The sequence below is a fragment of the Chroicocephalus ridibundus genome, chromosome 7, assembly GCF_963924245.1.
Source record: "Chroicocephalus ridibundus chromosome 7, bChrRid1.1, whole genome shotgun sequence".
Lineage (NCBI taxonomy): Eukaryota > Metazoa > Chordata > Aves > Charadriiformes > Laridae > Chroicocephalus > Chroicocephalus ridibundus.
The window spans coordinates 4,749,520-4,764,519 of NC_086290.1; the positions used below are offsets into that span (position 1 = coordinate 4,749,520).

The 15,000-nt window shown below is 42.0% G+C and overlaps 1 protein-coding gene across 19 annotated transcripts in view; it reads left to right on the forward strand.

Moving 5' to 3' along the window:
• The window catches only part of GTDC1 (glycosyltransferase like domain containing 1), a 190,206-nt gene that overhangs the window by 156,526 nt on the left and 18,680 nt on the right, over positions 1–15,000 (forward strand). For 18 of the 19 annotated variants that reach the window (XR_010071917.1, XM_063340787.1, XM_063340782.1 and 15 more), the window contains one exon: positions 13,878–13,987. The exons of the other annotated variant lie outside the window; for it this stretch is intronic. Coding sequence is in view for 17 of the 18 variants with exons in the window: in XM_063340787.1 (XP_063196857.1) it covers positions 13,878–13,987 (110 nt within the window). In the remaining variant the exon portion in view is untranslated. The remainder of the gene's footprint in view (positions 1–13,877; positions 13,988–15,000) is intronic. 19 annotated transcript variants of the gene reach the window in all.

Consider the following 15,000-nt stretch of genomic DNA (forward strand, 5'->3'; position numbering starts at 1 on the left):
TCTGGTCTAAGGGAAAAAGGTGCGTACAGAGATAGCGCTGTGCCCAGTTGCCTGTTTTTAATGTAGAGTATCACAAAATCAAAGATCTGAAGAAATGAGTCCGTGGAGGAAAGCTTGTTTTGTTGTCGCCGTTGCTGTGCTGACGTGTGGCTGCCCATCGTGAGGACCTGGTCCCCTTCGCTCAGGAGCAAGTCCTTGGAAAGGGCTTGTCCCAGGTAGTGCAGTCAGTGTTGTGCCTTCTGTGATGGGGCAGCTCTTCATCTGTGCGCTGGGCACCACGCGTCCTCTGCGAGCTGCCAGGGAGAGGAGGCTGGAAGGGCGGGTTTTGTTCATCTTGGCAGGGCAATCCAGAATTTGTGTAGCTACTCTTTGCCTTTGAATTCAGAATTCAAAACTATTTAACAAAGAGACATCTGAGAATGTAGTGAACCCCTACCCAAGTCATATTTTCCTCGCGCTGTCTAATATTTTGGACAAAGTTTATCCCATCAAGGTGCAGGTATGGAAAGATGGCAAAAGACGAAAGAGTAGGTGTTCCACCTAGAAATCACCTTTGAGTACCCATAAATGCTGTTGGTCTCAACAGGCATCCTCAACGTTTTAAACAGCCTGCGGAGAGCACGTAGAAGAAAGGGCCGTGGTCCTACTCCTCCCTGCTGGGTGGCCACTTGTGCAGTGTCATGTAAGGGTGGCAGAGGTTGAGTGTTGTCAAAGGGAAGGAGATCCCCCATTTCAGGGAAATCATAGCTGACTGGGTCTGCTCTGCCCCTTTGCACGGGAAAGCTGTGGAGAGCTTGGCTCTAGATCTGTGCTGGGAGTGAGTTCCTGCAGGGAAACCTCGTCTTTGAAAAGCAACTGATTCTGGCAAATTTAATCCAAAAAGGTGAAGGTGGTGGATAGGTAAGACAGGCTGAAAACAAAGGTTGAAAACGCAAGTGTTTATACAGCCTTAACTAAAAGGTACCAGCTACGATAAAAAAGCATGCAGGATGTAAAATAACAATTTCAAAATGGCAACTTTTTAGCAGCGTCTGAGAAAAGATGTCTGATACTCCCAAAGAAAACGGTGTTCACCAGGGGTGCAAGATGACCAGTGCCATGAAAGTGTAGGGAGAGACATCTGATTAAGCAGAAGCTGACAGCCTTGCTTCTTGAACACCCAAAGCCAAAAGAAAGTAGTCTGACTTCAGCGTCTTGCCAGCTGGAGTTAAGTGTGAGAGCAGATAGTAGTTTTTTACAAGCAGCGAATAAGAAAGTTAATGAATACTCTGAGAAGTTCAGATTTAAAGTTCTTTACAATGCAGGTGGTGAGACGCTGGCCCAGGTTGCCCAGAGAGGTGGTGGAGGCCCCATCCCTGGAGACATTCAAGGCCAGGCTGGATGAGACTCTGAGCAACCTGATGTAGTTAAAGATGTCCCTGGTTACCTGTGGATGACCTTTAAAGGTCCCTTCCAACCCAACACATTCTGTGATTCTGTGAAACGTTTATGGAAGGGCAGTTTGGAGGTATCTGTTCTTTGGTTGTTCATTCAGTGAATGAAGTTTCTTCCCATGGTATTGAACCCTTCCAGTGGAAAATGCGCTATTCCGTGATCACTGTTTTTAAGAGCTTGTAGAATGTTCATCATGTAATGAAGATCTCTCAGATGTGGAAGTTCTCCTGCTATAGTGGACATCTCGACATCATTTTTTCCACCTTTCTTATAGCACGTTTTCTTGAATGGCTATAAAAAGTTGACAGGCCAGAGGAGGAAACATCTCTAGTTTTGATAATGGCAAAAAAAGGATGATTTGTATTATCTCTATATTCTTCAGCTAAAAAAGCCAGATATAATTTTGGGTAGTTTGTTGTGTTTATAGCATGGGCAGAGCTTACAGTAAGTGTTCCAAGAGGAATAATTGGCCTTAGGAATCTCTCTTCAGTTCCCTTCCTTCTTGATCTCTGATGTGGGTCACGAGAGATTCAGAACTGTCCTGTAGTCACAAAAGAAAGGTAAACCTATCAATTTTGAAAATTTTAAGACAGAGACTTTGTCCTGCGACAGAACGGCAGGAATTAAGCGAGGGCTGTGACGTTCCCCTGTGAGGCTCTGAGAGACCTCAGCAGCGCATCACCCCCAAACAGAGAGTACCGAGATCTTCCTTCCCAAACCTGACGGAACACAGAAATATTTGTACTACCTGCACTTGTGTACGCTCTGCCTTTCTGCAAAACCTTGAGCCTGTTAGTCTCCAACAGGAGTATTCGGGATGTGATCTTGGAGGCAGAGAAGCTGAGGCGGAAATTGAGCTGCCAGCTCTTGCTCCCCAAATCTCGTGTGCCTTTGAGATGCCTTTGCGTTCCCCAGCTGCTCCTAGCTTTTCCCATGCAAGAATCAGGTACCTGCCTCGGTGGGGCAGGGAAGAGCAATGGCATCTACAATTAAATCAGGTACTTAAATTTTCGTCAGCGGCTAGAGCTGATGAGCCGAAAACAGGGTATTTTTTAGCTTTCCAAAACATTGCACGTCTGCCCATCACATCGAAAGTTTCACAGGGGGCAGAGAAGGTGTTTGAGGGGTGTTTTTCCTCCTGTGGCCTCCCTTGCCTGGGCTCCCGATGAATAGTTGAGGGGGTTTGCTCAGTTGGCGTCAGCGGTGGGCTAAAGGAGAGGGGAGACAAAGAGCTAAAATATTTTGCGCCCGGTTCTCGCTCAGACGTACACTTCAAATTGCATTCCCTCAGTGGAGGGAAATAATTTCGGTTACCCTGGTCACAGGAGAAAGCAGTCCTCCTTTTGAACGCCTTTTTTCATTAATGTAGATATGTTTCTGAGATGGGAAACGATGTTCCTTTTAATTACGGTTACATGTAGTTAATTTCCCTTTCTAAAAGCTCGGTGTGAAAGGCAGTTTCCTTTAAAAAGGCGGCGGGAGCGGGGGGCGGGGGGGGAAGTAAAAAAGGAAAAAGTGATACAGCTGATGTTCCTGTTGCCTTGGCAACAGATTTATTTATTAGGGGCTGAAATGACATGAGTTAATATACCACATACCTGCTGATCGGCAAACTCTCCTATTTCAGCTCCAGTTGACAATTAAGTCCTGGACAGCTACAGCCAGGGGTTAATGTTACTCATTAGGAGAACTAGGTCATTACTGGGAAATCAAGGCACTTAAGGCAGCATGGATAAAATACAAAATTCACCATCTCAAGGAGTGAGGGGTTTTATGTTAATTAACCTTATTTTCCTTTCATTAAAAAAAATCTTTCATATATGCATATGACAGTGGATCAATTAATTTGGGGGGCGGAAAGTAAGCTGTAGTTTACTTTCCTCTCCTAGTTGTCTTCATTTCCTTTGGAAGGGTTTCATTATTTTATGGAAAATTCTTATGTCTATATGATGAGTAAAAAGGGTATTAAAATTAAGAAGGGAATCATCATGGAAATCAGCTTTACCACAAGGGAATGAGCAAATAAAAGCCTTGGAAATGAAAATAAATAAGCTTTGCTAATACCTCACCTAAGGAGCAGAATATAAGCCCATCAGAGCTTGGAGATATTTAGAGGTACTTCTTTGCTTCTTTATTAAGCAGTTACATAGTTATTTGACCTTCAGAAACCGAAACTTTAGGGAACTAAATCCAAGTTGTTGGTAAATATTCTATTTACAGAAAGCCGATCGGTGGCGTAGCAGACAGTAACTCCTGTACTTAGTAATTGGCTTCTGATTTCCAGGAAAATTAAATATATTCTCTGAAAGTTTTATTAAGATATCTGAGTGGGAGTTTTAACTTGATAAGTCATAAGTGATTTAATAAAGCTTTCCTGAAAGCCTTTATTTACTAACTTTTAGCAGACTTCATTCTGATACTGGAGAACTTAATAGGCTGAAAAAGAATCGTATGAAAATAAAACCTCCTCTTTTACTCGCTGCTTCCCCAGATAAGCTCAGTTCTTTCCCTTCTACTTTCTTTTTTTTTTTTCTTTACTTTCTTTTCTTTATTTCAGCTCCGTGGCCCAATTCTGTTTCTCACTGTGTTTAGAGCAGTTTAGTGTAAACCCTTTTTCCAATCCTGGAAAGTCAAGGTTGAAGCAGGGTCTCACTTGGGTGCAAGTAGTAAACCATCGTGTCAGATTGTAAGAGAAACCTTCCTTCTTCACTCCCTCTGTGCTCTCCAGATGCTCGTAGGGCGGCCGCTTTAGTTCCGTCCCCTGAAACCTGTTATAATAAATGTCTCAGCCATGGTTGAAAAACTGGATCACCTGGACATCTGAAAATTATTTAAGTTTGGAATAGAAGTATCACCTTGCAGTAAAACCTCCAGTAAGCTTGCCTCTCCCTTTTTCCATGATGGGAGACTCGTTTTATGGTGTTTTTCTTCTCTGCTACAGCTGCGAAACCCAAGTCTTTGAGCGGAAACGCGTGTGAACTGATGGGACTAAGGAGTCCTCTCCAGGGAAGGAAAGAGGCTTACACTCTTCTACCTATTACCGTCAAAACAATCCTTTTCTGCTCCGGTCACGCAAGCTGGTGTTGGCCTTTCTCTTTCAAACCTCTTCCTTTTCTCTTTGTATGCTCAGTTCCTCAGGCATCTCCTCATATATAGTTCCCTTGTGCAGCAAATTCAATCCAACTTTGATCTTCTCCAGTTCCTCAACCTTTCTCTGTCTCCATCGTTTCATTCACCCTCCCTGTCTGTGCAAGGGACCTTCTACAACACATTGGTCCCTGTTTTCTCCTAAGCCCCCTTGTCCAACCTGACCGTGTTGTCCTCTTGGTCTTCTGTACTGATGTCCTTATTCAGCTTAGCACGTTTTTTCCCCATATTGTATATTTTGTGTTGTATGTTTTCCCCATCTCCTCTGCTTCTTCACTCAGTTCACTATTTCTTTGCCATGCTATTCTCGCGTAGCTGGTCACGTTGATCAGGTTTTATTTGTCCCCTTTGCTTTATTCTGGTCCACACCTGTGAGTTTTAGTCAAACTGGAAAAAATGACCATTACCACTTTCTGCATCTTCAACCCTCCTCAAACCCTCCTCAAAGCGGTTTGAACCGCTTCATTTTCTTAACCAAGTCTTCCGTTTTCTTCATCGTTCCTTATTTTCAATGCATTTCAAACAGTTCTTTATTCTGCAAAGTCCGCTAATTTTATTATGAATCCAGTAGAGGAATCACTGAAAGTGAGGACGAGATCTGTGTTCTCAGTGCAGATGTTAGATCTGTTAGCAGCCTGACCTGCGACGGTGGGACTGTCTTGCTCAGCTTTAGCCTAAGTTGTGCCCAAGACACATGGACCGAGCTGTCACCAGGCACAAAAAGACTCATTTTCATTTTTAGGAAGACTTCCAACGCGTGCAACAAAAAGCAGATCTTTGACTCAAAATCAAAAGCGTCCAAATATTCAGTTCCTCCTCTAAACCAAAAAGAGGTTCAAATGCTTAAAACAGAGGCCTGTTTGAAATTTAATACATGCAAGATATGGTTTGCAATTTTACTGAGTAGTGTTGCTTTTTTTAAAAAAAATCTTGTGCTTTGGATGTTCTGGAAAACTTTTGGCAGACTTTTTCTAGAAGATTATAGGCCAAGACAGTCTCAGTCTTGGGAAACATCATTAACAAGGACAGAAGAGGTTTTGTAATAAGAAATCCCAGGCAAAATTAGCAGATGGTGCCACCAGCCCCCTTTGTAATTCACAGCGCCCCTGACCAAAGTGTGCGAATACCCTCCAAGAGACAAAAATCAAATATTTCCTAAGCAAATGATCTAATTTTCACCAATAATAGGGGGGTTATGTTTCTTCTTTCAAAGCTCTTTTTAATGAGTTTCCTCCTCTTGCTGCACTGCAACTGTTTGACTTCTCCTTTTGCCTTCTCCTCCCTGGCTTTCCTTTTCTCCATGTTTTCACCCTTTTTTTTTCCTCCCCTTGTCCTCTAATCTCTGCTTTTTCTCAGCTGGGTTTGCGCAAAAACTGACTGGATGAAATGAGTTGATTCCTCATTCTGAAAGCGGTGAGATTTGTAGCTGCCTTAATCTCGTTGAATAATGAGTTTCAAGCCTTGGTCTTGGTGCCAAGAAAGTTTCTGCTTAGGAGCTTCATCCTTGGAGATGACAGCTTCACAAATCCAAAAAAAGGATGAGTTATGTTGGGTACCTGAGCTAATTCCTCTCAGGGTATTACTGAGTAAGGACCAGGACTTGTTTTTTGAACGCCGGCAGAGTACCTGGTGGAGTATTGAGCGGTCGTAGTTTGGTGACGTGAGTCCACCGTGGAAATCGCGGAGGGTCTTGTATGGTGGGATCGTCATTCCCAGCCTAATGTGTACTCATGTAATTTTGAACGTAACTTACGTTTGATTCTTCTGTTGTTCCAAAGAACCACCTGAGTAGAGTTTTATCCACTTTTCTTCATATTCGTACCCATCAATTATTACCGTGACGTGACTTTTTTATAGCGTGTTGAATTACAATAGGATATATTGTGTTTGGTTATCAGGGCTGTCAGGGTCACTCAGATTATTTTATCTTGCCTCACAACAACAGGAAACCGTTTGTTATGTTACCTTTGAAACACAAAAGGAAGTTAATTCTATTTTCTTTTATTTTTTTTTTTTTTAAAGAAACTACTTGGGGGTATTCCATAGCAGTTATTGGGGTGTGTTGCAAATTCGAGTAAAATGGTTTTTTTATCTGAGTCCTATACTTGTGAAAAGCTACGTTCTCTAAGTTGGAGTAAAAGAAGTGAAAAGGCGTCTGAATAAAAGTGCATTGATTTTTAAACCAAAGTAACCGAGACCAAACGCAGGTCTTTGTCTTCAAAGGTTAATCTCTCTTTAGGAAATAAGCAGGGGGCTCCATGACTGATGCTGGTCCTGAGGTTTCTTTGGTTAGAGAATGCGCAATATTTTACTTTGAGTTTTTTCTTCATGAATTGTGAGGGGAGATGAAGAAGAAGAATCTAAACAATAAACTCCCAAGGTTCTTTTTTTTTTTTTTCTCTTTTTTTTTTTTTATTAATCTCTTCCAGATAACACGAGATAGGAGAAAATGCTTTTCCAGCGTAAAGCAAAATGCCACCCATTTTTCTCGGGCCAGCGATTTGAAAAAATCGGAAGGTAAAATACACACTCCTCACTGTAAATACGTCATGGGCTATAATAGAAAATAAAACACTGTATTTGCCAGTGCTGTTTGGCCGCCTTCTTGCCTCTCTGGTGCCACTTTTTAATTCCTTGGCTTGCCGAGGTGTTTTGCAGGCGCAGGGAAGTATCGGGACCTTTTTTGCTTGTGGGACCTCCAAATCGTTAGCTAAAATTTCATCTATAGGGTCCTTTTTTTTCAGTGACGCTTATGCAAAACCATTGCTTTCTACTTGACTCCATTTTTCTATTAACCGAGGGGGTATTAGATCTTGTGGTAACTTTTGATGCTGATGATGCCAGACAATGTTTCGAGGCACAATTACAGCAGAGACATTTTGTAAGCATATCAGCGGCAGAAGAAAACTCATTGGACTTTAACTACATATTTACAGTCTACCTCTACCTCATATTGGAAATGTAAAAAGCTGGAAAAATACTGTGATAAATTGAATAAATGGAAAGCAATTAACTTTTCCTTCATGTTTGCATTTTCGTAGTGATTTCTTTTTCCCCTTTCTTTTCTAGTGGCTCTTTCCTGACAGTAATATTTCCTTTTTTTGCAGTTATCATGAGCATTGTTAACAGAAATTTGGTATTAGAATTTTAATTTTTTTTGTCCTCTTTTTTTTTTTTTTTTTTGCTTTCCAATCTTAACATAGAAAATGTATATTAAAGTAGTTTGATTTAAGAAAGTCCTCTGTCCTCCGTGAAAATAATTACTAGAATTGATTTCATTTGGTACGTTGAATAGGCTTGTAACGTGAGTCCTCGTACTTTAAGAAGAATATTATCCTCCTGAAGTATTTACTGACTCCAATCCTCACCACATTTCTGTAAATGAAAGCTCCTGTAAGACCGGATCTTACAGATGGGGAAACCTGGGCAGAGCCGTCTCGTGGGAAATCAGTGTCAAGAAAAGACCAGAATTCTGCAATTTTGAAGGCCAGGCTTATTTTTTGTGACTACACTGCTACTTTCTGACAGTATTAAATTATAATAAACCTATATTCAAATTTTGCCAGGCTCCAGGTGTAAGGTAAAATATCAAAGTGTAATACAGTAAATAGAATGGTAAAAAAAAAAATAAAAAAATGCTTGATAGTGTTTTTTAGGTTAGGTTTGACATGAAGAGGAGCCCCATTTTGGGTTCGGCAGAAAGCGCACGCAAAGACGGAGCCATTTATTGATGTGCTGCTCTTGGCTTCTTGAGAAGGCCCTGGGCAGATAGAGGGTCGACAGGAGGCTGATGTCATATGAGTCCTCTTATCAGCCGGTGGCATCCTCCATCGCCCTCCCCAAGCCTGTGCCCTATCAGGCAAAACAGCCAAGAACCTCAAGTTCCTGCCGTTATCACCCAAACGAAGAGCGTTACTGGGATAAAGGCGCCGTTCGGCTCCCGGCTCGGGGGGGCGTGACAGACCTGCAGCTCTCGCCCCGCCACCCTCCGGGACTGCCCGTGCTTTTCTTCACCTTCCTTCTTCCATAAATCTGAACTTTTACCAGGGATTTTGCAGATTTTCTGCCTTTTCCTCCTTGGTGCTCTAGTTCTCCATCCTCACCCCCCTGCGGGCCTTTGCTCTCTTTATTCTCTCCCTCTTCGGTTCTCCTCCTTTAATTACCACACAGTTTTAGTTTTGCTTCCTAATTTATATCTTTACTGGTTCTTTTCTAACCTTTCCTCTATCACTGATAGCAATCTTAAATGCTCTCTGCAGCTTCTCTCTATCTCTCAGTCGGATTTTTCTGTATTCTTCCATTTTTCCTTTCCCTTTTTCTCTTCTATTTACCCTATATTTATCCCCCCCCCCCGGGGGGTTGAATATGTCAACATTTTTTTAGTTCTCAACTTGAGTACTTGGGGGTTTGGTTTGGTTTTGGTTTTTTTCCTTTTCTTATGGTTCTCTTCCCCTTCACGTTGTTTTCCCCATCTCCTCTGCCCTGTTTGCTGCCAAACTCGCTCCTCGCTCTTTCGTTTGCCCAAAACTAAAGGACCGCTGTCGTCCACTTCAAGGTCTGTGTCTTAGAAACTTCATTTCCTTCACTTTTAATTGTTGATTCTGTGCTCGTGGACTTCCCCAGCCTCGTGCCTGCCCTTCCCTCTGCTCCGCCGCGGCCGTGCCTTTCCCTGCCTGACGTCCCCTGTCCCTTTCTCTCCTCCCTGGGTGTCTCCTGGCTCCCCAGTCCTCTGTCTCCACGACCTTCGTAAATCGCGAGCGATAACTTCAGTGGCCTATTTTGTCAGCCGTTTTTTAGCAATAATCGCAGGTAGGCAGGACCCTGTGCTTTAGCTCTTGGTATATATTCTAAAAAAAAAAAATTAAAAAACTAAAATTAAAAAAAAAAATGAAAAAAAACTTAAAAAATATTAAAACGCTAGTTTAACTTCTGAAGATTTTGTACCTGGTTTAATAGCGGCATTTCCCACCTTTGCTTGTCTGACATCCAGGTGATTTTAGGACACAGGGAGGCAGAAGGGGATGCACCCAGTTTGAGTCGCTTGGATTTAGGGCGCTGTAAAAAGTGAAATAATACTGTGCGCCCTCACAATTTGGGATTCTCTACCGCTGAAAATCTCCCGTGCTGAACGTCCTAAGAAGATTAAGATCGACCCTTTTAATATTGCTTTTAGCTGAGCTTATTTGTAACCCTTTCAGAATATGTAGCACCTTAAGAGGTGGCATGACAGGGCTGTTGCTGTCACAAGCGTTGCGTACCCTTTAATGCAGTATTTTCTCAAATATTGAGACTTTCTCCCTTGCTTTAACACTTTTATGTTAGTGATTCACTCACATAAACCATAGGTTTTAATGTATTCTTTTAAATAGATGGCATTTATTTTGCCCCTTTGAGCAAGTAGTGTCTCTTTCCCACAACTCTTCTACTTTCTAATTGCATATGTGTCTTCCTCCAAATCCTAAATAACTGCGATTAGCACCATGTATGATAAGTTTACGTATACTTAAAAAATTAAACCTAAGGCACAGGAGACCATATGGGTCTCTTGCTGAATTTCACTCAAATTCGAGAGATGAGTAGGTACTGAATGATGTAAAGGGCCAAATTCTGCTGTTTCTTTTTTTTTTTTTTTTTTTTTTTTTTGGTAAAAACTGTATTTTCCATCACTGGTCAGGGATATGGGCATCCCGCAGCCCCAGTTTGGCTGGTCTCCGTGCACTCTCCTTCCAGTTCCCGCAGTGGGCAAGGCTGGAGGGCTCGGGCTGAATTCACAAAATCCCCGAAGAGCAGAAGGGTGTTTTGAAGACTGTTGCCATTGATGGTGTAGAGGAGCATCGTCGGCGTGCTAGGGAGTTGCTTTTTTTAATCATTTCAGGCTGAAAAGAGGGATGTCAAGTCATCAATTAATCCTGACAGCGTCCTTCTGTGGTGAAAAAATAATACTGTCACACCCGTTTTATAAACCGAGAATCTAAGGCAGAGATAATGGAGGCTCAGTACTGGTGCTGCTGGTACCACCACCCTCCCAATGCCCATCTCAGGGACAGTCCGGAAAGTTTTATTTCGGATTATAAAGGGAAGGCAGTAAATCAGGCTGGACCCTGACCCCCGTTCCCGTACCCCGACCGCCAAACCTCAGCTGGTTCTTAAGACAGACTTCAAATATCTCTCGTTCAATGTGGTTTAGACTCCAAAATAAAAAAAAATCCTGGGTAAAAAAAATTTAGCGTGCGGTATCCAAACAGGGGAGATCGAATGTCTCCAATGGCAGCGCTCTCAAATCCAACCTATTAGGTTGGATTTCTGGCATTTACAGCTGGAGTTTGGTCATTCTGATGTTTTCACGTTTTACAATGAAATTCAGAATATCTTCGTACCATGCCCAGTTCTTATTTTTCCTTTACCAGATGCGTATCAAATCAAGTAAAAATACGAGAGCATTTCAAATACCTAAACTAAACAGCAAAGCCAGACCCTAGAATCACATTAGCTTAATTTTTCCCCAAACGTAACATCTTAGAAGAAAAGTTCGCATTTCAATATCGGGCTTTTCTACAGTTTTGCAGTTCTTCTTAAGGAAATGGGGTATATATAATTAATACTGTTTAATAAAGCTCACAAATGCAACAGATGCAGCCAAAAGTGCACGTCATTTTGAGCAGATCTTTACAGAACAGACATTCCATATTGTGTTCATCTTTTTCCACGATCACTGCTATGACAATCTGGTGTGTTTAGCAGTTGTTGCTGAGTAAGGCAGACTGGATTGTATATGATTTTCTCCATGTCAGCCAAGAAACAGAGCGCTCTCCTTTTTGATGCGGTAAAGAAGGTGGTCTTGTGCTATTTCTCGCTCTCTGCCAGGAGCAGCTCTACCTTTCCTGACTCGCAAGAATCATTACACATGGCAAGCTGGAGGTGCGCGTGGCGGAAGCTTTCTGTGGGTCTTGAGTGAAAATAAAACGGTCGTGGTGCGGCAAAGCCACGGGAGCTGACGCGTCGAAGCAGATGACCTCCCAAATGGAAAAGCTACAGGAGTCACAAACCGTGTCATTAAAATCTGTGAGCTTAAAAGCAAAATATTTTAAAAGGGGATACGGAAGGAGGATCACCTACAGCAGATAAAGCCGTAGGAGAGGCTCCAGTGCAGAGGAAGCGTTTCCCCTCTCAGCATTCCTTCTGGGTGCCAAATTTTCCTTCTGTTCTTCCCCACCTATTAAACAAAGCTGCAACTTCCAATTCCTATCAGTTTTCCTAAATATGTGCAGCTTATGTGGCTTCCACGAGCTGTAAGGCTCCGTGTTCTCCTGCCAGCTCCTTGACAATGTGGCTCCAACAGCATCCTCCACTTTTGGCTGCCTCTGGGACCCCTGGTCTCTCCTGGAAAGGGAGAGGGAAAGCAGATCCTTTGCTGGAAGGACTTTTTGTGACTGCGAAGCCGATAGCGGGGCTGCGAAGAGCTTGGAAAGATCCCTGGAAGCGTGGTGGCTCTGTCTGTCGAGGCTGCCTGCTCGGGCTGCGGCGGGTGGCTGGGTCCACCTCGGGATGAGCTGGGCAGGGCTCAGCATCAGGAACAGGGTGGGCTCTTGGGGACCACTGATAAAGCAACCCAGGGGAAACCGAGGCCAACGGGAAGCGTTATCATGAATTACACTAACTCCCAGCATCAAAGCTCTTTTCCTTGCAAACTCGCGCATCTCCGATAGAGACGTTCCCTTCCAGCCAGGTCTGAATCCTCGGTTGTCATCCCCTGTCCTCTCTTTCAGCTGGGCCTCGGGAGGCAACTGAAATACCGGCGACGTGTTTCTGCCCATAACTTACCCACCAGAAACAGGTGGATATTTTAAGCGGGAGGGTGGAAGCAAACTAGTAGGCAGTTCTGGGATCTTTGCAACTGGAAGAAATTCTCCCCCCGAGCCAGCGCTCGTATCCACTTTGGTTACTGGAACCACCGTGAAGACTCCTGGTTCGCAGATGTGAAACAAATTACGAAGCTTATGCAGTTGCATTCCTCCTTATTATTGGGAACAAAACAAATCTGGGAGATGGAGGACTTCTTAAAGTAATTATTGTCTGGCTTTATTTTAAGAAAATGCAACTAATTCTGAAAACTCCACAGTTCCTGAAGATTTCTCAGCCTAGGAGAGTCACATTAATGATAAGATTAATTTGTTTTAATTCCCTAAACCAAAAATATTGACTGAATGAGAAGTTAACACATGTAGAGCTGCAGATGTCATTTGGCTTCAGATTTCCTGAATGATATAATTATTAATCTTTCATATAGCAGTGTGACAAACCTACAGATTCATTCTACAAAATGAGTCTGTGAAGAAAGCCACCAGGACAGCTGAGCTGTAGATTTCCCCTTAATACAGGAAGGAAAACAGTGGAATTTTCTAAATAATAAATAAAACCAAAAATATTTTAAAGACATATGGTGCACATCTGTCTGAAGTACAGTAATTTAAAGGAGAGTAATTAAATGCAAGATAGAATATTCACCTTGGAGTGGGAGAATTATCTCATTTCATTTTTAATATAACTCCACTGAATTTGGGGAATTTAGATCATCTGTGGTGTCTTTTGAACCTTTCGTTCTGTGCTAGTAAAGAAGATAGATTGGCAAATTGGCTTTTTGTTTTCTTTTTAGATAACCAAGCTTGTGTTTCAAGGCATTGAGTGTCGTACCCATACAAACCCTTAATATGATCTTCAGAAACCCTTAATATTATCTCCAGCCGAAGTGATAAATAGGTACAGGTTTCTTATTTTCTGTTTTAACTTCCAGTTAACTCATTAATAAGTCTGAAGATAGATAGTGCCTCGTATTAGTTTATTCCTTTCTTCTTTACCTAAAGCACTGAATGGATCAGAAGCTCTACATTAGTACAGCAGGGATTCATAAAATTCCAGTTTGGGAAATCTTAAAATTTTTAGCAAAAGTTTTTTATTAGCCTGTTCCTCCTGACAAAGGGGGTAAACTGTAATGGAGATTGTATATATTTTTTTTCGATATTACTCAGTCCTCACTTTCCAAGTTGGTAATTTGAAGAGTAAAGGCATCATTTTAAGACAGGGAAGAGAGATAAAAATCAGCTGAAACTGAGTTTTCATCCCGAGTGCTGCGTTGAGGAAAATGTTCGACCATGTGGCGTAAGCAAAGAGGGAAATTATGCTGAAGATGCTTACTCCCTAAAAGTACAATTTAAGAGAAATACTGTTTTGGTAAACAAAAAGGAACGGTTCCAGAAGTAAATATAAATGATGCTGAGATACATTCTGTTTGGTTTAAGGGAACACGACAAAGATCCTGAAACTTTCTTTAAAGTCCTGCTGAAACTGAAAGAGAAAGATCTACCTTTTCACGTGTCCGTCCTTGGGGAGGCTTTCACTGAAATTCCAGGTACCTTTCCTTTTTTTTTTTCCTTGACTGTAAAGTTACCGTAAAATAAATATTTCCAGAAGTAGTTTTCATGTACACGTTTTCTTACAGCAGTGAAAAAACGTGTTTAAAATCTTCGTAGTTGTAAAACTAAATAATACTGATTTGTCCTAAAATTAAAATTATTAACGAGGACAAGCATTTTTTATTTTACTTGGCAGCGCGAGACCTTATTTATGACTTGTGTTCCGGTAACACTTCTGTATTTATTTAAACGGAGAGATGGGTGTGAGTGATGGGATGGTTCAGATGGGAAACAAAATCTTTCAGGTCGAGGTCACTCATCTGAACTCCAGACTGAGATTTTAGCAGGTGAAAACACTTAGTTCCCTTTCAAACGCGAGGTTAAGGACTTCTGTGGAGAGCTTCTGGTTTGTATCTGGCATGAAAGTGGTCATTAATCTTTAATATTTTTGTACCACTCTCATGCACGGTCCTTCCGTTTCTTGGTTTCTGACAACCACGACTCTGTAAAGAGTTTCACCCACCTGAAAAAGAAGCAGGATTTATTCTGAATACACACCGCTTTGTGCCTGAGACATCGTGGTAACGAGGAGAATAATCAAATCCTATATTGGGCGCACCCGTAGTAAATTAAACCTGTTAAAAATACACATGAACAACGGGTGAGCTTCAAAATACTCCATGGTTTGGTTTTCCCAAATGTAGACTTGCATCCCTCCGCCTCTTCGGTCTGTAAAAATAGGCTTGGGATTAGTTTATTTGTCAGTTCTGTCATATCTGTTGCCTGCTGGACTGCTGATATTTCAATTGTTTCAGTTTTGATTTGGCAGTGTTTAAGCCACCAAGAAATTGATCTGATCCAAATAACTTTTGGGTCCCCGACTGTGGCACAGCTGGGTTGGAAAAAGAGGTAATAATTTGGGAGCAGGAAATTCTTTGTGTTTTCTGTCCACTACTTTTTATGACGCTTTTCTGAAAGCCTCTTCTTCCAGGCAAGTCTTATCGCAGAT